At 38.9% G+C, this 21,524-nt stretch overlaps 1 protein-coding gene across 1 annotated transcript in view; it reads right to left on the minus strand.

Annotated features, from left to right (window-relative positions):
• The window catches only part of LOC118843733 (CUB and sushi domain-containing protein 1-like), a 2,679,416-nt gene extending 2,665,864 nt beyond the window's left edge, over positions 1 to 13,552 (minus strand). Inside the window, 1 exon segment of the mRNA XM_036751485.1 lies at positions 13,432 to 13,552. Coding sequence (XP_036607380.1) covers positions 13,432 to 13,552 — 121 coding nt within the window.
• Positions 13,553 to 21,524: the final 7,972 nt, after the last annotated feature.

Raw genomic sequence — 21,524 nt, forward strand, 5'->3', positions numbered from 1 at the left:
ATATGTAGCTATGATGGAATTTAAACCCCAATCATTTGACTCTAAATCCTGTGCTCTTTCCACTGTATGACAAGAAAAGGTCGTTATCATTTTGTCTTTTTTTCCTGCAGATAATGATAATGTAATGCAACTGAGTTCTATCTGATACAAGAAACATTTTGTAAGTAGTTATTCAGTGCTATATGCTGTGCCAGGTTCTGGAAATACAAAGGCAAAACTAAAGTAAAATAAAATAAAATAAGCAGGCCATGAAGATGCTTTTGACTGAATGGGCTAAGCAAGATGTTAGGTACTTAATATTAGATTTCATAAATACATGAATTAGATCCATGGTTTCACTAGTGTAATGAACTCCAGGGGTGGGAATCTACTACTACCATCAATTCAGCCAAATACTTTCTCTGCTACTTAGAATTATTGATGTTTAAAGCATGAAAATGTTAAATGACTTGGCCAGAGTCACATAGCACCTAAGAAGCAGAGTTAGAACTTGACTCCAGATCATTCTGATTTCAAGGCCAGTGTCTATCTACAGTGCCATGCATCGTCTCATTTTTACTTCACAGTCAAAATGAAATGGGGGAGGGAGGTTACATACATTTGAAGAGAATTTGAGCATACCTAAGGAAATCATCCTGTTGTCAATTTCTCACATAAAATAATTAGATTACTTCAATAGGAAGAAAAAGACTAAAGTACTACACGCACACTCACTCAATGCAAAAAATCTAGAATCTGACCCTTCTCTACTGTCTGGAAACATTTGATCTAGTATATTGTTCACAAGGGAATGCACATGAATGCTAAGTTTACACAAAGATTTTAAGTTATCTGCATGATGTGAATCTTTCTTTGTCACATACATGAAAATCAACCTTATGCTAAAATTAATCATTTATAAAAAGATCACCCAAGACATTTCTTTCAATTCAAGAAAATGTTTCTGAGTCAAAGTATATGAAATAATCATCTTCATTCAAAAGTTATTATATGGAATTTACAATGAATTTTACATATCTACATGTCACATATCTATACATAATATATCTTCAATTCTTTGTAGTTTACCTATTAATAATAAGTGAATGAATTAATATAACTCACAATTATAGTGTCCTGACTTTTACAGAGACACAAAGCCAGCAGATGTCTGACAGGACTTGAAGCCAAGTGTCCAGACTGCAAATTTGACTTTCCATCTAACATATTAAGTTTCTTCTTTTTGTTAGCTTGGTATCATAAATATTATTGACATTATCCTAATTTTGTAAACAAGGAAAGTGATGCTAAGGAAGATTAAATGACTTGTCAATAGTCATGCAGCTGGCAATTGAGGATTCTGTGTTCCTAGGTTCAGAACTCTATCCATTATGGAAAACTACCTTACCCTCACAAAAATGTGTAAACACATCAATGTATAACAATATTATTGTATAAATATATTTGCATAAAATGTATCCATGGCCACATAACATACTATTGATTCTATTAAACAGAGGAAGAAATATAATATGATGTTCATATACTATTTTTCAGCTATATAAAATAATTGTTCTTGGAAACATTACTTAAATAATTATAGAAAGCAATATTTATTCCTTTCTAGTTGGATTGTCTGAGGTTATTTTTATTTCTTTTTATCAATGCAAGTTGTTTGAAACATCAGTATAGCACTTTGAAAACACACAGATGAAGAAGAAGAAATATTAGGAAATTATTTTGGGATCTCCTAAACATAATATAATTACTGGAAAATGGTGGACATTTAAAGTTCTCTTAGTAGTTGAAAGGATGTCTTTAAATTGACAGCTATAGTGCGACCATCTGATTTGAAGATTCTCAAGGGTCATGATGTTTAGCTCCGGAGTGGCAAATAGCTAGTGAATGTTGACGGTAGTTTTGATTATCATTATATTGATCTCAGGAGCCATGTTTGAATGACATTTACCAAATAAATGATTCAAATTCCCTTTATGTTAGGCCATTAGGAAGATTTTCTTAGCTTGAAAAAGCTATCACCTTGTTGGGTAGGTGATTTCATCAATTTAATTCCATTTGATAAACACTAACCAACTACTATGTAAAAAATAACTATTCTCCACAAGCAACTATTATGCTTCTAAAAATAGAGAAATTAGAGAATATACTCAACACTCTATCAGCCCAATGCCCACTTTCTGATGATGTTGGTCCCAAACCATTTAGGTTGGCTGACTGAGTCTTAAAATGCTTTGGCTAAGTAAAGCAACATGTTGAGTTTCCTTATAAATTATACCACTATAATTCCACATCCAGTAGACTTTGTTTTTAGAGATTTATTTTGAATGTGTCCTTCAAATATGCAAATCCAGTATCTCAAGTATTTATATTTGCAGCACTCTCAAATGCCATCTATTATGGATAACATTGACAATAACATTTTGACAACCTTTCCAACTGATTTGATTTGAGTTGAAAGATATCTTGAGTATCTAATAATTATTAAATATTTAATATTATTCCACATGAGCATTTGAAGTTTAATGAAATCAGAAAAAATGAATATTATCTTGATCATTTATTTCAGCAATGATTTAATTGGGATGGTTATCTATGACATCAGCCTCTGCTTTATTTTTTAAAATATTCTTGTGAGCTAAAAGCACAGTGTAAGTCAGAAACAAAATTTCAACTAAGTTTAAAATCAACTAATGACAAGAATGAAATTGTATTTATCTTGTTCAAACTATTTGTGTGTGTATTTTTTCATTTAATAGTCAATTTCTAAGTTTAGATAAATGTTGCCATCATAGGTCAATATAATAACACTATAGCTAATCCTAGTTAATTTGTTGACATGGTTATTCCTCAGTGAAATATTTACAACATATGCAGTGTAGGTTTTGTCAAATGAGACAGGCTGCCTCATGATGGCTGAAATCTTTCATCCAGCTAGAACAAAGATGTTTGAAGACAAAGCAAGATCTTCCTGCTTTCCTCAGGTACTGATGGCATTTGTCCCTCTCTTAGAAATTATTGGTTGATATAAATGGTTTAAAGGAAATCACAGCTAAAACTGAAAAGAAGGCAAAAACAACAAAATCAAATACATTCACACTGTGTTCTGTATCCAAAAAACCTGATCTGTAGATAAATAATATGTACTGATCCTATGAAGCTTACATTACCATATGGTAATGGCAAAATTGTCAACAACCTAAGACAAGTAGTTTTTACATTCATCCATCCTACATGAAGCTTTATTTTTTTTAAAGTTTCAAATGTAAAAGCAATATTCCAGACTTAAAAGTAGATCCACTAATCAAAAGAGGTTTATCATCTTGAGGCCCCGCAACCAATAAAATAATTTTAATTAAAAAAAACTATTTGTCTTTTATCCTGCCATTTATTCAAGTCAAAAAGAATTTATTAAGCAACTGTGGTCACCTCAGTTGACTACAGCCTGGTGTTGAAGCCAAAGGCAACAGTTTATTTCTTTAAAATAAAATTGCTATGAAGAAAATTTCTGCAAAAGACCAACTTTCGGAAAGAAAATTTTAAAAAAATAACCAAGTCAGCATTCTATAGCCACAAGCTACACACTGCTCCTCCTCCCACTTTTGAAATCCAAACCCTTAGCTACAAGAGTTATCAGAGGACAAAGTGTGGATAGCTTAATGCAAGCCATCACCACTACTGAGCCAAGTAATGTAAAACATATGTCCTACTCAATGTGAACTGTTGCATGGCAAAAATAAAAGCAGGATTTCTTTTATAAGTACACACTTTCAAAGCCACTAACAAGATGAATTCTCAACACACTTCAAAGACTTAAAATACTGGTAATCCAGGAAATCAAGAATGTTACTAATAATCTTTCTCTCTAAGCATGTATGACTATTCAAACTGAATCAGTCATTGATTATTTTTTGTTGTCTATGGCAAAAAGTACATAATTCTGTGCTTTTCTTTCACCTAGCATGTCTCTCCAGTGTTATTTGTCATTTGCAAACTTAAGCATCATTTAATGTCTGTTGCCGTTTCAACCTCTCCTATGGAATATTCTTCCCCTTCCATCCCGATACAAGAATTCATCTTCATATTAACTGTCATAACTCATTGTCACAATACACATTGTAACATTGTGACACAATAGCCCATGTTATATTTGTGTGTATGTGTTGTTTTCCTCATACTAAAATTGAAATATGGTCGAAGGCAGGGACTGAGTTGTATTTGTCTGTATCACCATCAGTGCCCAGAACAGCATCTTGTTTGTAGAATCCTTGTCCCTTAAATTATTTCCCTTAAAATGAATTAAAACGCACTGTGATTTTACTTTCTTATTACCCACAAATATCTATAGTTAAATTGGAAAAATCATACTTGGAAAATGTATTCTAATTTTTCTGTATACAAACTTTAATGACTGTATACACCTTGAAGTTATTTTAAAACCAATGTATGTATATTTAGTATCTAGTAGCTTAATCTACTATAGTTAACATCATAAAATTATTGGTTCAGAGTTGGAAGGGATTTTGAGGGCCATGAGTTCAACCTTCACATATTATAGGTGAGGAAACTAAGACAGACAGGTTAATAGAGTAATATTGATAATGTTTGAGGCAAGACTTGGACTCAGGTCTTTGTCATTCCTAATCCAATATCCTACTTTGACAATATGGTAAATCTTTTTTCCCCCTAAAGCCACCTGTGAGCATAGTCATTGAGCTCTGTAGCAATAATTTTATTTTTGCTTTTGTATGATCATATCTCTTCATGAACTGAAGTCTTCTCAGAGTTTACCTTTTATTTTGACCATAAATTGGAGTGTAAGAAAAAAAAAACTGTCTTCAGTAAAATCACATTATGCATTTGAAAATGCTAACAATTATACCTCTGGGTATTATCTTAATAGAATTGGACCCATGTGCTACATATCAATATGCACATCATATTTTTCACAATCCTTGCCTTAAGTTGGTGATATTTGACAGTTGGACAAGGTCCACTTGTTTGATAATCTTTGAGATTTTTTTTTAATGAACTGGTTCAGTGATGCAGATTATTCACCTGTTCAAGTTTCACAAAGCATTTCCTTGAAGGAAGGCTTTCCTTTGATTCTCTTCCTTTAAGCACTAAAATACAAAACCAGGAATTTGTTCTGTGCTCCAGAAGCATTGGAAAGCATTCTGGAAAATTCTAATCAGTAAGGCAGTGATGTAAGGAAAAAAATCCTTCAAAAAGATTTTTTTAAACTGGTGACTGGGTACTGCAAGTTATTTTCAAAAAGGGGAAAATGGGGCTTAAAATGGACCATTATGCATTCCCTTCTACTTGGTGATCAATTAAGTATATTTAGCAAAAGCAACTGACTCACAGAAGTACTCAGATTTAGCAATTCAGAAATATGTAGGATTCAACTGCTAGCTTAAACTAATTTGAGCTTCTAAATGTAAATTGTATTTTCTACTTTGCTTCCTCATGAGTTGTCTTCCTTATTTATAAGGGATGTTTCATATTTTGTTGGATACTAAGTGTATTAAGAGTGGGTGAATTTCTTTAACTTCTCTGTGTTTGTGTTTGGGTGTGTATGACTTTGATGTACCTTTCCGTGTGAGGTGGAGCCAAAATGTCTGAGTAAAGGCAGGAACTCAACTGGGCTGTCCCCCAAACCCCTCCAAATACCATTAAATAATGACTAAACAAATCCTAGAGTGGCAGAACCCAAAAAAGGTGGAGCAAAACATTTTTCACTCTAAGACAACTTAGAAGGTTGGCAGGAAAAGTCTGTGGCACCAGGATGAGAGAGGAGCGCAGTCTATATCAGGCCATGTTAGTGCAGACCAGGCCCCAGCAAACCAGGAGCAGGCCTCTTGGCAACTGAATCAGTGGCAGCAGGGGTGTTTCCAGACCTCCCAGCCTACAGATAATAAGGGGATTGGACAATGGGTCAGAAGGGGATTTACACAGATCCCTTTGTTGGCACCAGGGACATGATTCTGTTGCATTGCCTATGCTTAGATCTGGGTCACAGTCCTGGGTCTCAGTCCCAGTGCAAGGAGGAGCACTAGCACACCAGAGCTTGTGCCTGCAGAGAAGCAGACCTTAGTCACAGTTCCAGGGTTAAACAGAATGCTTGTGGTCATTCATAAACTGGTGCACAGTACAGGAGCATAGAAAACACACCTCTCCCTAGATCATACCACTTTGGAAGAACTAAAAGCTAGAATTATCTGTGAAAACAACTTCATAGAAAATATTGAAGCTTGGGACAGAGCCCCTTCCAATTGGGAAGCAGAGCCCTGCTTTAGCATAGAGTTAAAAGTCAAGAAATAGGTTAGAAAATGAGCAAAAAAAAAAGAGAAAAAATTTGGACCATAGAAAGTTACTATGGTGACAAGGAAGATTAAAACACACACTCAGAAGAAGACGACAAAAATCAAAATTCCTGCATCCAAGGTTCCCAAAAAAGGAATTAGTCTCAGGCCATGGAAGAGATCAAAAAGGATTTTATAAATCAAGTAAGAGAGGCAGAGGGAAAATTAGGAAGAGAAATGAGAGTGATGTAAGAAAATCATGAAAAAAGAATCAGTGGCTTGGTAAAGGAGGCACAAAAATACTGAAGAAATTAAGACCTTAAAAAACAGAATTGGCCAACTGGCAAAAGAGGCACAAAATTCCAATGAAGAGAAGAATGCCTTGAAAAGCAGAATTGGTGAAATAGAAAAAAGTATATATACAAAAAATTCACTAAAGAGAAGAACTCCTTAAAAAGTAGACTTGATCAAATGGAAAAGGAGGTACGAAAGCTAACTGAAAAAAGATAATTCCTTGAAAGTTAAAATTGGGCAAGTGAAAAATAATGACTTTTTGAGACATAGAGAAACAATCAAACAAAATCAAAAGAATAAAAAAAAAATAGAAGAAAAGGTGAAATATCTAATTCCAAAAATAATTGATCTGGAAAATAGATCCAGAAGATATAATTTAAAAATTATTAGATTATCTGCAACCCATGATCAAAAAAGAGCCTAGATATTATCATTAAAAAATTTAGCAAGTAAAACTGCTCTGATATTCTAGAACCAGAGGATAAAATAGAAATTGAAAGAATCCACTGATCATCTCCTGAAATAGATGCTAAAATGAAAACTACCAGGAATATTATAGTTAAATTTCAGAGTTCCCAGGTCAAGTAGAAAATATTTCAAGTAGCCAAAAAGAAACAATTCAAATACTATGGAGCCATAGTCAGGATAACACAAGATTTAGCAGCTTGTACAGTAAAGGATCAGAGGGATTGGAATATGGCATTCCAGAGGCCAAAAGAGCTAGGATTACAACCAAGAATCACCTACCCAGAAAAACTGAGTATAATCCTTCATGGGGAAAAATGGCCATAAAATGAAATAGAGGACTTTCAAGTATTCCTGATGAAAAGACCAGAGCTGAATAGAGAGTTTGACTTTCAAAGACAAGATGCAAAAGAAACATATAAGGTACTCAAGAAAGAGAAATCATAATGGATCTAATAAAGTTACACTATATTCCTATATGAGAAAATGATGTTTATAACTCCTAAAGCTTTCTCATTATTAGAAAAGCTAGAATGAGTATACATAGACTGAAAGCAGAGGTGTGAGTTGAATGTGATAGTATGAATATTTTAAAAAAAAAGTAAAATTAAGGGATGAGAAAGAAGAATGCACTGAGAGAAGGAGAAAGGGGGAAGTAGAATGGGATAAATTATCTGATATAAAAGAGGCCTGAAAGAGATTTTGTAATGGAGGGAGGAATCAGGGAAGCAGGGAGGGGAGCACATAAACCTTGCTGTAATTGGAATTGGCTCAGAGAGTGAATGATATACATATTAGTTGGGTGTAGATATCTATCTTACCATACAGGAAAATAGGAGGGGAAGGGGATAGTGGGAAGGGTGGTGGTGGTAGAGCTGAAAGAAGAGAGGGCAGTTTAGGGGAAGGTAAAAGTCAGAAGCAAATCACTTTTGAGAATTGGTAAGGTAAAAGGAGAGAGAGAATAGGATAAGTGGGGAAAATAGGATGGAGGAAAATACAGTTTGTAATCACTACTATGAAAAAACTTAAGTGCATTTCTCTCATAAAGATATCATTTCTGAAACAAATTTATAGAAATTAGACCCATTCCTTAATTCATAAATGGTCAAAAGATATGAACAGACAGTTTTCAGACAAAGTAATCAAAGCCATCTAGTCATGTGAAAGAATGCTCTAAATCACTATTGATGAGAGAAATGCAAATTAAAACAGCTCTGAGCTACTACCTCACACCTTTCAGATTGGCTAATATGACAGAAAAGAAAAATGACAAATGTTGGAGGGGATCTGGGAAAATTAAAACACTAACATACAAGTGCTGAAGTTGTTTACTGATTCAACCATCCAGGAGAACAATTTGGAACTATGGCCAAAGGGCTATGAAAGCATGCATACCCTTTGTCCAAGCAATACCACTACTAAATCTGTATCCCAAAGAGATTTTTTAAAAAGTGGAAAAGGACCTATATGTGCAAAAATTTTTATAGCACCTCTTTTAGTGATGGCAAAGAATTGGAAATTGAGGAGATGTCCATCAATTGGGGAATGGTTGAACAAATTGTGTATGATTGTGATGGCATTAGTATTGTGCTTTAATAAATGATGAGTAGGATGCTGTCAGAAAAAAACATGGAAAGACTTACATGAACTGATCCAATGTGAGATGAGCAGAACCACAAGAACATTGAACACAGTAATAGCAATATTGTATGATAACCTACTATGAATAACTTAGCTATTCTCAGCAATACAATGATGCAAGACAATTCCGTAGGACTTTTGATGAAAGGTGCTGTCCATCTCCAGAGGAAGGACTGATAGAATCTGAATGCAGGTCAAAGACACTTTTTCTTCACTTTCTTTATTTTTCTTGTTGTTGTCTTTTGTCTGTGTTTTCTTTCACAGAATGTGTTACATGGAAATGTGTTTTGCATGACTGCACATGTATAATCTATGTCAAATTGCTTGCCTTCTCAATGGGAGGGGGAAGGGAAGGAGGGAGAGAATTTGGAACTCAACATTTTAAAAAAAAGGAATGTTAAAATTGTTTTTTACATGTAATTGGGAAAAATAAAATATTACATAAGATTAAAAAAAAGGAAATATTTTTCCTGTAGCCCCTCAGTGGTCTTGATTTGACTTAGAGTTTGATTTGCTTTAGGTGAACAGGATATCTGTTCCTATTTGGAGTTCTGAGTTTGCAACACTTCTGAATTACTGAAATCTTTCCACTGTATGTAGGCAAGAGACAACCGAAAAACAAACTTTATTTGTTAAAACAGTCAGTACAGCAGCATGGGACAAGAGGATGTGTGTGTGTGTGTGTGTGTGTGTGTGTGTGTGTGTGTATACACTATCCTCTGCTTGTAATCTCGCCCTCCTGATTTAGAAATGGGAGAGAATGAAATGTAGAAGGAGCTAAACTAGTTTCATGACTTTTGCTTTTGAAATAAAATAACACTTGCTCCCTTTCAACACACACGCACACACGTGGGCACGCACGCAAGCGCGTGCTCGCACAGAAACACACAGTTTAAAATTAACAAAAAAGACTACCTAGATGAGTTGCTAGGTTTTGCGGATGGGTACAAAACATTCAGAAAGACAGGACTGGAGCTGCTCACAGGAATACTAAGTATTCAGGGCCATCACAACTGCAGCCAGCTCAAGGCAAACTGAGCTCCTCAAAGCTCTCAAGGCAGATCCCTGGCTGCCCTGGATCGCAGGATTCATGAAAAAAAGGCGTCTCGCCTTCGGCTGGCCAGTCCCTGTTTAGCTCTACTTCACTCGCTCCTGGACTCACAACGAGAGTGTCAATTCAGTAGGCGCACCCGCAGGGTACAGTAGTATGAGCCCAGGGGGACCCCGTCCTTGCGTAAACCTGTAGTGCTGACTGGGGTTCCCACAACACTGAAATCTTTCCCCGGCAAATGTTAGTCAGGCGAGAGTAGCTGAGATTCTTCCATAGATAGAAGCCAGAGCAAAGACCCTGGCACTGGCAACTAAAGAGAGGTATGCATAGAGGCTTCATCTGTGTCGACTTTGGTCAACCATCTGGCTAAGTCTCCGCTTGCCATTCTGGCCTTCCCAAGATCGTGACCCAGTGCCTAGGTTTTTGTACCGGCTGCTGCTGTTCGCACCCCCACCCATATACACACACTTTAGAGGGCGCATAGTTTGTTTTTTTTTTTTTTTTTTTCCCCTCTCTCTGTGTCACAGATACAGATCACAGAAACGTCAGGCTCTATGGTGGGCCTCGCTCCAGGTGAGATACGAGAAGAGGGCACTGTACGCCCACACAGCCCGGGCAGTAGTATCGGGGCGCCCGGCTAGTCCGAGCTCTCCAGATCTTCAAGCGCCCTCCGCCACAAATGCGCGAGCGCGCGCGCGCGCGCGCGCACACACACACACACACACACACACACAATCACATAAATACTAGCACAGGAAGACTCACACAGTGTTCTGCTGAATAGAGAAGGAGAAGATGGGAGCAGACACCTGTCCGCGTCTGCATTTCACTTTTGGGATTTCGGCACAGCATATGGACCAAGTCCAAAGCTGTAGACTTCACCTAGGTTTCAGCTGTGAGACAAGTGTGTGCGGGGTGGGGGCAGGGGAGAAGTGGAGAGGTTCTCGCCTCTCAATAACAGCTTCTGCCCTAGCGCCTGCTCAGCCTGACTCTGCCTCCTCAGGGACTCGGCGTCAGGGTATTCTGCTCCGCCCGGGCTGCTATCCTCAGCTGCTACTCTCTACCTCAGCTACCTACCCCTCTCCCCCCACCATGCACCCAGCAGTGGTCCAGCAGCCCAGCAGGCTAGGGCCGGGGATGGTGTCTACAGACACGTGTGTGGATTTTTAAACAGCAGCACCATCCCTAAGAGCAAAGGCAGTGGCAGAAGCAGCAAGAAGTGCACACAGTCTCCCCTCAGAAACCTCTACTAATTGCAGGGGAAAGGACTGGTAGAATAGGAGTTCGTTTGGGAGCCTAGGAACACGGAGCTGGGAGTGATAGAAGGAGCCAAAGGGTTGCAGCCAGGGCACTAGTGGAGAGGAGTGGGGCGGGAAGGGGTTGGAAGTTTGCAGAGTTGGGTGGCAGGAATTTTCTTAAAAAAACAAAACAAAAAACCCAAACTGTCGTGTTCTAGCTGAGCTGCTCCCCCACACATTCAAAACACACACACACACGCGCGCGCACGCACGCACACACACACACACACACACACACACACAATCCAAGCAAAAACCCTTCCAGTTCTCCGCTTATTTTTTTTTTCATTACTAATTCTCAGCAAGTAAAATGAGATCAGAGGTTGCATAGTGCCCTGGCATTCCCTGTTCCCCGGCAGTGTCTCAGGAACAGGAGCTGACAGATGTATTTAAGACTGAAGAGAGCGAATGGATTGAAAGCAAGATCTTTTAAGCTGCAGTCAGTGTCAGGGTTCGGAGGAAGCTCCGGGTTGAGTACCATCTAGGCTGGAAACACACACCTTTTGCGCTTTCTCTGATACTGCGTATCCCCTCAGAAATCACAATGTGTGTTTGCGTGTATGTGGAGGGAGGGAAGGGAGAGAGAGAGAGAGAGAGAGAGAGAGAGAGAGAGAGAGAGAGAGAGAGAGAGAGAATAGAAGTGGGGGGGGGTGTAAGGAGAGGTAGGCGGGACTGGAAAGTAGAGGAATGGATTGGAGATAAGGGAATTGTCAGGCAGTCCAGCCTTCCCACTGGACAGGAGTGGAGGGCATGAGGAAAAGCAACCCTCAAATCCCTGCATTTCTGATTTGGAGTTTCCTCTGCCCAGATATAGTCTTTCTTTGCCTTGTCAATCACCCCTGAAACTGGAGCAGCCGAGGAACGGATAATGGATGGAAAATAAGATGGAAGAATCCTCTATGTAAGAGGGTTTTTTTTTTTAACCCTGAGGATGAGTGAGCAATAGACTTTAACGTAATTAAATACAAACTGAAATGATGAGAACTTCCTCATCTAAAATGATGAGAAAATAATTGGGGTTAGGTGTAGGGGACAAATACTCCATAGAAGTTAAAGTAATACTGAGAAAGCAACAGAAAAGGGTCTAAGTGGGGAAATAGGCCCATCTTTCTATTTCTACCCCCTCCCTCTCCCAAGTTGAGTGCAGGCACACACTCCATCTCTCTCAAAGGACACAGCTAAGGAGGGGGAGATGAATCAAGAGGGACTTTGTTGTCCTTTCCAGTTAACAGAGAAGTGCAGGGATTGTTGCCAGCGTCCAAGTTGTAGCTCACTTAGGTATTTTTTTCCCTAACTCATTTCAAGGAGAAAAAAATCAAGTTCTTGATAGCAATAAGCCACGAGAGAAAAGAGAGATTCCTCTCTCTTGACTGAGATTAGGATTGATTCTTTCTCTCTCTCTCTCTCTCTCTCTCTCTCTCTCTCTCTCTCTCTCTCTCTCTCTCCTTCCCTCCCGGAATCATTTCTATATATATGCATACAGATACGTTAATAAATAAGCCCAATTCTCTGTCACTGGAGGGTGAGATAAAACCTTCTTGGGGCCCCCTTTTTCCATTAATCACTTCACCCTTATCAACTTAGAAGGAGCGAAGTCTGGGTAGAGGAAGCTGGGGGCGACTTTCTGCATAGCTAGCTACACATCGCACCCCCGGTGCGTTGGAGGTGGGAAAGGAGGTAAGGGGAGGGAGGTAGAGAAGCAGCAGCAGTAATAGCAGCAGAGAGAAAACAGAGTGAGGTTGGAAGGATAGGGAAGGCAAAGCCGGAATGGATGGCTCTCTATTAAAAAAATACCTTCGTAAAATATGAACTTGTAAGGTCGGCTGCTTTTGACCGCGCAATTGGAGGTGCTTTGACGGACTCAGGGCAAGGGTGGGGTGGCGGTGTGGAGGGTTGAGAAACTGTTGGGAAACTACCTCCGTGTATGGCCCGAACCGTTTCAGCGCACATCCCCGAAGCATTAGAGCACAGAGACAGCGCAGTTTCTATCCAACTCGTGCTTGGCTCCATTCTCTTGGACAACTCATCACCAACAAATTAGAGAAATGCCTCCAAGCACAAACACCGGGAGTAGGGTGGAGGGCGTGTGTGTGTGTGTGTCTGTGTGTGTCTGTGTGTGTGTGTGTGTGTTTGTGTGTGTAAGGGAGTCAAGGCAAAAGAAGGCAGGAAGCCTGGAATGGAGAGGCGGAGAGAGGAAGAAAATGAGGCTCCAAGCTCTTTTCTGGTCATTGAATTTAACAGGCATCAGGGACAGGGAGCTATCCAGCGGCTACCGCTGCTTGGTATCCTGGCGACCATGAAAGACACTTGCATTTGGGGAGACTCCCCTTGTGGGATTTAACCCCTACCCCAATAACAACAACAACAAGCTGCTTCTTACCCTTCGCTGCAGTGACAAGCCCAGCGCCCAGAAGCAGCAGGAGCGGCAACAGCATTAGCAACAGCAGCGGCAGCGACTTGGTCTTCCTCCACGTAGTCATGTCTGCAGTTATTCCACACATAGAAACCAATGGCTCTCCTCAAATGTGACCGTCTCCTCCGAGGAACAGTGGGACTAAGACCGCTGCCAAATAATCACCAAAGGGCAAAGCGAGGAGATGAGAGATCCCGGTCCCGAGACCGCCAGTGCATCCAACGCCTCCTGCAGGACTGGGCGCTCGGCTAGCTTTGCTCTCATAGCATCAAGTCCGGAGCCACTGCAGGGCTGAGCTGCTGAGAGCTGAGATGGGAGAGCCTAGGTAGTTGGCAGGGTCCAAAGCGGGGAAAGGAAAGAGCAGAGGGAGAGAGAGGGACAGAGGCACGCAGGCGAGGAGGCTGAGGATGGATGGGGGCGGGAGGGGAGGTGGGGAAGGGAGAGGGAAGAGATAGAAAAGGGGGAAAGGCAGACAGAAGAGGCACCAGGAGAAGAGATCCAGTGAGTGTGAGGAGGAGGAGAAGGAGGAGGAGGAGGAGGAGAGAGAGAGACAGAGAGAAGGGAGAGAGGCAGAAGGGGGAGGGATGGATTCAGACTAGAGAGAACACGGCAAAGAGCACAGTAGACAGACTGCTAACAGTACAAGGAGCTGCTACTGATTCTGGACTCAACCATCCCTTCCCACAGAGAGGGGAAAGGGGGGGGGGGGAGGCAAAGCAATCCCAAACAAACAGACCTAACCTTAGAAAGAGCCCTTGGGCTCAGTGCAACACATTGCTCTCTATTCTACTTAATGGTAGTTAGCTATCACACTTGAGAACCAGACTTGTTGGCTTCTCCTAAGGTTGAGCCTTCAAAATATATAACCTTAAGGGATAAGCAATGCAATCAGTGACTGAAGGCAACTAGAGTAATTCTGGGAGGTTAGAGATGCCTTGCCTGCTACACCTCTCCCTGAACTTCTCCTAAGTTATAAAAAAAGGAAAGAAGGTACATCGGGCTGGAAAAAAGAAACCAGGCTGGATAGCTCCCTGCTATCCTAGTGAAGTGGAGAATGGAAAGCAATTATCCAGACAAAGCAAAAGAAAATAAATGTAGTTCTGACTAAATTGGCTACCCTTGTCTCCATCATTTTACTTTTATTATTTTTGTTTGTCTGAATTTTGACATTAACCTCTTGGGAAGGTAACTAGATGGAGTGCCTTGGAATGACGTTTCTACTTCTTTACTTGGGGCACCTAAAATGTCCTAGTCTATGGCTCAAATCATAACACAGACAGCATCTACACTGAAAAGATGATTGGATTTGAAATTGATAACCTGTGTTCAATTCCTTGCTCTTTACTAATTATTTTTACTAATGCCTTCTGTAATTTTCTTTCCTTCCTGAACCTTAGTCGTCTCACTTAAAATTCATCTCAACCTATCCCTAAGATCCCTTTCTAGCTTGAAATTCTATGGCCTTTTTTTCAGGAAGTGAAAAAAAAACACTGAAATCGGCATGTATGTTTTCTCTAATTATGAGAGAGTGTGTGCTTGAAAAAATATTATTTATAAAACTGCCTATTTAAATATTGTATGGGAATTTTAGTGTACTTCTTTTTGTGAAAAGAAAAATGGGAAATGTCCTGACTAGAGAAATAGGCTGAGCCTTTGGTTAAGCCTGTTTATAGAATATCAAAAAATCTTTAACTGGAAGAGTTAAAACATAGAGGAGAAGGGTGAGGCAGAATAATGGGATATCACTTTTAATATTGATTTGAATTGACTGAAGTCACCTAAAGGGCAAGCTTATACAGAAGTGTTCTGAACACATAGTAGATAAGGATATTTTTAAAAGATATTGGTGCATTAATGGAGAAATTGGGAAGCTTTTATTAGTTTTGAAAACTGAGAAATCTACAACACTTTACATAATTATAAACATAAAATAATAAAGATAGTTCCAGGGCAAAACCTTTTATTTTAACCAAGGTACGAGGGATTCTGGAGATTGCCAGGCCCTACAAAGTGTAGGTTACTTTAGTAGAGAAGGTTCACCTGAAAGATAAGTAGTTTCCTAGACTATAAGAACAGAAACAACACAACTGGTGTGGCAATATAGCTACTCTATCGGTCATTATAGTCCCAAGCAACACCCCCTCCATCTTCCCACTGTAATGAAATCACCCTGAAATTTGGTTATAAAATTAAAGCTAATATAAACTTTTTTTGGCAGGGTAGGAGTATGATGAGTGTGAATATATATGGGTTATATGAAATACCTAAAAAAGCACAAAGTGTGGAAAGCTTGTCTCAGGTGATTATTAAATGCACAAAAATATTTTTCTATTTTGTTTTACATCTTGATTATCCATTATCATTAACCCAAAACCTTAATACTGGTAGTCCAGGAAATTAAAGTCTGTGTTCTCTGTATGAGGGGTGGGGATGGGGACAACTGAAATAGTTGCTAACTTTAGCTTAGCTTATACAGCTATAGTGGGTTTTTCTCACAAGAAGAAATATTTTTCCAATGTACTAGTTAGTCTTCCTCGGTCCCACCAAGAATAATTGAAGACACACTCAGACATATACAAGGGGGACATTACTGGGGCGTAGGGATGGGGTAGAAAGTGGAAGGACAGAAAAGGGAAGAAAGATATAAACAAGGGATTTCTCATCTCTGAAACATATAACCTTAGTTATCATTTTAGGTTTCCCAATATGTAGCCTGAAGTTGTTACTGATACACCTACTGAGAGAATCAGAAGAGAGAATTAGAAGAGAGAAGAACCTCAATCTATCCCGATGGAATTCACAACACATAATTTGAGTCCTGTTCTTAAAGCTGGGCTAGTGGTGTATGGGGGAGGGTCATCTACTCTATGATCTTAAATCAGACCTTGGGCAGTATCTATAGCTCAGCAATTGAAAGAAAATGCTTTTTAAGACCCATTAAGTGCTCCAGTAGTTCATTTCAAGTTTCTCATCAGAACAAATTGATCTCCTTTGGGAGCTAAAGAGCTGAAGTCTCCTTGAGAAACGGTGTCTTGTCTTTCCACTGCCATTCCTAATGACTCGTGTCACCAAGAAGGATTTCTGCCATTAAAAAACATTTCTAAAATCCAACCATCCTGGATTAGTGCTCATGAAAGATTTTTACTTTAATATCATTTCAATCAGTAGCATTCAAGGATTCCAGGGCAAATGTCCACTCTGGCATCTAACAGTGAAGCAATTCAATAGTATAAGGAGGTACACCAAGAAGTGAACATTTCCCCCACCCCCACCCCAAACACAAAATATTATACCTGGAAGGGATCTTAGAGAATATCCTGTCCAATACACTCATTTTATAAAGAGGAGAATTTGGGTCCAGAAAAGGGAAGTCATTTGCCTGAGGTCAACCAAGGTCACATGGATTGTAAGTAAACTTCAGAAACAATACTTGAAATAAGATCATTTAACTTGAATCCATTGCCTGTGATTAAAAAAAAATCAACAGAAATTTTCCCTAAAAGAGGATAAAAATCTGTTTATTTCAACTCCATGAAAAATTAAAATCAAGACAATCTCGGCCCTTTGCTCCATAAATTAATGCAGAATATTTTCTGCAGTCACCCTTTACGAAAAGCAGAAGGATGTATTTCAAGGTTGTTCACATGGCTATCTATGTAGCTTGAAGATTCCTTGTAGTTGTTGTTTTTTTTAAATGCTGAATTGTTTTCTGAGTCTGAGTCAAAGGAGTGTAGGAAATGGCCATCAAATGAGATAGGCTGGTTTTGTAATATGCTTGTACTTGTGTATTAATGTTGCGGGTTTTAACCAGAATCTCAAGGCCCTGTTAATTTGCAAAAGAAAGATGTGACACTGCTGCCATCTAGTGACCAGACTTTCTAGTTTTGTTTGCAAAGAAACTGATGTAATACTTTCCCCTTTTAATTTTTTGAGATGAGGAGCCTATTTGAGAGTGACATCCCCAAAAGTTATTCTATCTTTTAAATTGCCATCTACTGAGGTCTACCAGCTAATATAACTAGATTTTTTTCTTTTCAAATTTTAAGGGGAAGGAAAGATTTTTCCTGTACTCCATGATGCTAATACAAGGGACTTAGCCCGGTATTCACCGAAAAGGATTATTCTAGATTCAGGACTGCAATTACCTCTCTGCAGGTTGCTTTCTGACTGTTTCCCAGTATTATGCCCAGTATACTTCACTAGTGGAGTTCATTACTCAACTGTAATGCATAGACAGAGATATCAGAGTCCCTGAACACGGGATTCTGCTAAAACCAAGCCAAAAATGCTTGGGGAGCACCCAGGACCAGAGATCCAGAAACATTTTAGTGAAAAAGAAACAAAAGCATTAAAACACCAGAAAAAATGGATTTTTAGGAAGGATAGCTCTATAGACACAAATTTTGGTGTCTGGATATAATTAGAACTGAATGGGGGAAAGAATACTCAAACATTTGGAATGCAGTCACCTGAAAGTGGGGGGGGGGGGGCAGGATTTTTGAACTGCCTTCAGCATATAGGGAGGAGGCAAGCAATTCTTTCGGAAGGATCTTTGGTGGTAAAACCAGAAATGTAACACTTTGGCCAAGCCTAAGGATTATCATTCCTGATGTGCATAGCCCCAAAACCAGGAATATGAGGTTAGTAGCTATTCAACAATTGATAAAAGAAGAAATATGTATGGGGTGGTGGAAGACCCATTGGATGGGGGAGTTAAAACTTGATGAGGTACAATGATTACAAAAATATAAATAGAAGAGTAACAACAAAATAGTTGATAGTGAATGCCATGAAATTTTAATCAAACTGGGCTCTAAAGAAGAAAGCTGAGAAGATCCCTCCTCTAGAATCTTCACAGAGGTTGAAAAGGTGCAGAACATTGTATATGTCAGAATTTTTCAATTTGTTGGCTAGTTTTATTGAATGTTCCCCCATCACCATACACACACACACACACACACACACACACACACACACACACACATGTTTTTTATTGTTGTTTTAAATAAAGTATTGCTCTTTGGGAAGGATAGGAAGAAGATACATATTTAGAAAAGTAGGTGATATAAATACAAGAAATTAAAATTATTTTAAAACATCATTAGTATTTGAAGATTATGGCTAGGGGGTTGGGAAAATGCTCCTCTATTAGAATGAACCAGACTTAGTATACCTATAGTCATTTTCTTCCCCTTACTATGAGTGTTTGCTATGAGGATAGGAGAGGATTAGAGGAAGTGGAAAGGATTAGAGGAGAAGACAGGAGAGGAGAGGAGATGGTAGGGGTAGAGAGGGAAGGGGAGACGAGGAGAGGGAAAGGGGAAGAAATAGAGAATGTGGAAGGTAGGTGAAACTTATGTCCCTGAAGATTCTGACCTCCTCTTTGATCTAATGCCAGCTGCCAAACCTAGAATTTATGGAGCAAGGAAAAGTGCAGGCTCAGTCTGGACTTCTACAGACTCTTCGAAGCTTTATCAGAGGAATAGCTAGTATTAGCCACTTTGTCTTTTTTTCCCCTTTTATTGCCAAGCTTCAAACAAACCTGGTGGTGTTTGGAAGTGGGAGGGGGATTGTAGGAAGAAAGGAGGAGTTTGATTTGATGAAATGCCTTTTTCTTTTCTTTTTTTTTTTTTTTTTTTTTTTAGGAGAATTTAAAAAAAAAAACAAATTTACTAGGGATGTGTGGTGGGTTTTCAATATTATTTTCACAAAGAGGTCACTTGGTAAAATAGAACAAAAATTTATTCTGGAGTCAGAGGATATAGATTCAAGTTTGACCTCTGATGCTTATTTTCTTTTTTTTTTTTTTTAATTTATTTTTAGTTTACCACACACGGTTCTACATAGTTTTGAGCTCCAGTTTTTCTCCCCTCCCTCCCCCCTCCCTCCCCAAGACGGCATGAAGTCTCATATAACTGTCATGTATAACTTCGCATTGAATTAATTTATGCTCTAGTCAAGTCGTGGAGAAGAATTTTGACCAATGGAATGAATCATGAGAAAGAAGAAACAGAACCAAAAAAAAAAAACAAAAAAAAAAAAAACCCAAAACCAAAAACAAAAGAGAAGCAGAAAAGGCGAGCATGTAGTAGTGTGCCTCAGTCTGTATTCAAACTTCGCAGTTCTTTCTCTGAATGAAGATAGCATTCTCCATCGTGAGTCCCCTGGAGTTGTCCTTGCCCCTTTAGGTTGCTGAGAGAAGCGCAGTATGTCAGGGTTGGTCCTCACGGAATCCACATATCTGTGGCTGTGCACAACGTTCTCCTGGCTCTGCTCCGCTCACTCAGCATTATGTCGTGTAGGTTTTTCCAGGTTGTTATGAAGTCTGCATCATCCCCATTTCTTATGGCACAATAGTATTCCATCACCTTCATATACCACAGCTTGTTCAGCCATTCCCCAATTGATGGGCATCCCTTTGCTTTCCAATTCTTGGCTACCACAAAGAGAGCTGCTATAAATATTCTTGTACATATGGGTCCTTTTCCCGCTTGCGTGATTTCTTTGGGATACAACCCTAGAAGTGGTATTACTGGGTCAAAGGGTATGAACATTTCTATAGCCCTTTGGGCATAGTTCCACACCGCCCTCCAAAATGGCTGGATCAGCTCGCAACTCCACCAGCAATGCAACAATGTTCCAATTTCCCCACATCCTTTCCAGCATTTATCATTCTCCTGATTTGTTATTTTAGCCAATCTGACAGGAGAGATGTGGTATCTAAGAGTTGTTTTGATTTGCATTTCTCTAATCAGCAGCGATCCAGAGCATTTTTCCATATGCCTGTAGATAGCTTTAATTTCTTCCTCTGAAAACTGCCTGTTCATATCCTTTGACCATTTCTCAATTGGGGAATGGCTTGTATTCCTATATATTTGGCTTAGCTCCCTGTATATTTTAGAAATGAGGCCTTTATCAGAGATACTAGTTGCAAAGATTTTCTCCCAATTTTCTGCTTCCCTCCTAATTCTTGTTGCATTGGCTTTTTTTGTACAAAAACATTTCAATTTGACATAATCAAAATTATCCACTTTGCATGAAATGCCTTTTTCTAAAGCAAAGTCTGAGTCCAAGAGGAATAGATCATTCAAGAACTTTTGAAAAGAAGTGGGAGAGAATAAATGGAAATCTCCCCTCCCCCTTCTGTAACCTATTTCAATCACATCGTTCATTCTTTGTAAGAAAAGAGGAATCCTACTCAAAGAACTGACTAATGAAATATCAATATGCTTGCAAAAGCACAGGCAAACAATATTGTGATTTTCTCATTAGTAAGGAAAATCTAAAAGCAGAGATGAGAAAGATATCCACATAGCTTAGTACTGCAGGCCTCAAAACTTCTGACTTGGGAAATGCCCTCAGTTAGTTATTTTTGACAATCCTGAAATGTTGAGAATTTACTATGAAACTAGAAAGTCTCTATCTGGTCAGCAACACCAAAAGGTAGTTGGCTATATATAGTCTACCTAAGAGATTGGTCTGATCATTGCATGTTACTTCTCATCTCTATTTTTAGGATTTTTGTGCAGGTAGGTGGGAGAATAGATAAAGTACTGGACCTGGAATCAGGAAGACCTGGGATCAAATCTGGCTCCAGATATATTAGCTGTGTAATGTTGGTCAACTCAATTAACCTCTGTCTCTCTCATTTTCCTGTAAAATATAAATAAAATAGCACCTACTTCTCAGGGCTGATGAGAGGAACAAATGAGGTGATATCTGTAAAGCACTTCACAAACCTTAAAATATCGTATACAAATTAACTATTGTTTTTGTTATTCTCGTGATTAAATTAGTTTTGCTCTTTGTTATCTGTATTTAGCATTGAGTGCTCTAAGCTTCCATCTCTATTTGGTTCATTAAATTCTGTAGGATAAAAGTGCTAAAGAAGTCAAATAGTTCTTTTCTCTGCTCCTTGCGTTGCTTGTATCTGCTTCTTTGAAAATATCCACATCCAAGGGGAAAAAGTCTTGGCTGTTTTAGTATTCCACTCTTCATTTTCATCATACCCTGTATCTCTGTGTACTTACTTTGTATTCTTCATATTTGCCTTTGTTTAT

The sequence above is a fragment of the Trichosurus vulpecula genome, chromosome 3 (genome assembly GCF_011100635.1).
Source record: "Trichosurus vulpecula isolate mTriVul1 chromosome 3, mTriVul1.pri, whole genome shotgun sequence".
Classification (NCBI taxonomy): Eukaryota; Metazoa; Chordata; class Mammalia; order Diprotodontia; family Phalangeridae; genus Trichosurus; species Trichosurus vulpecula.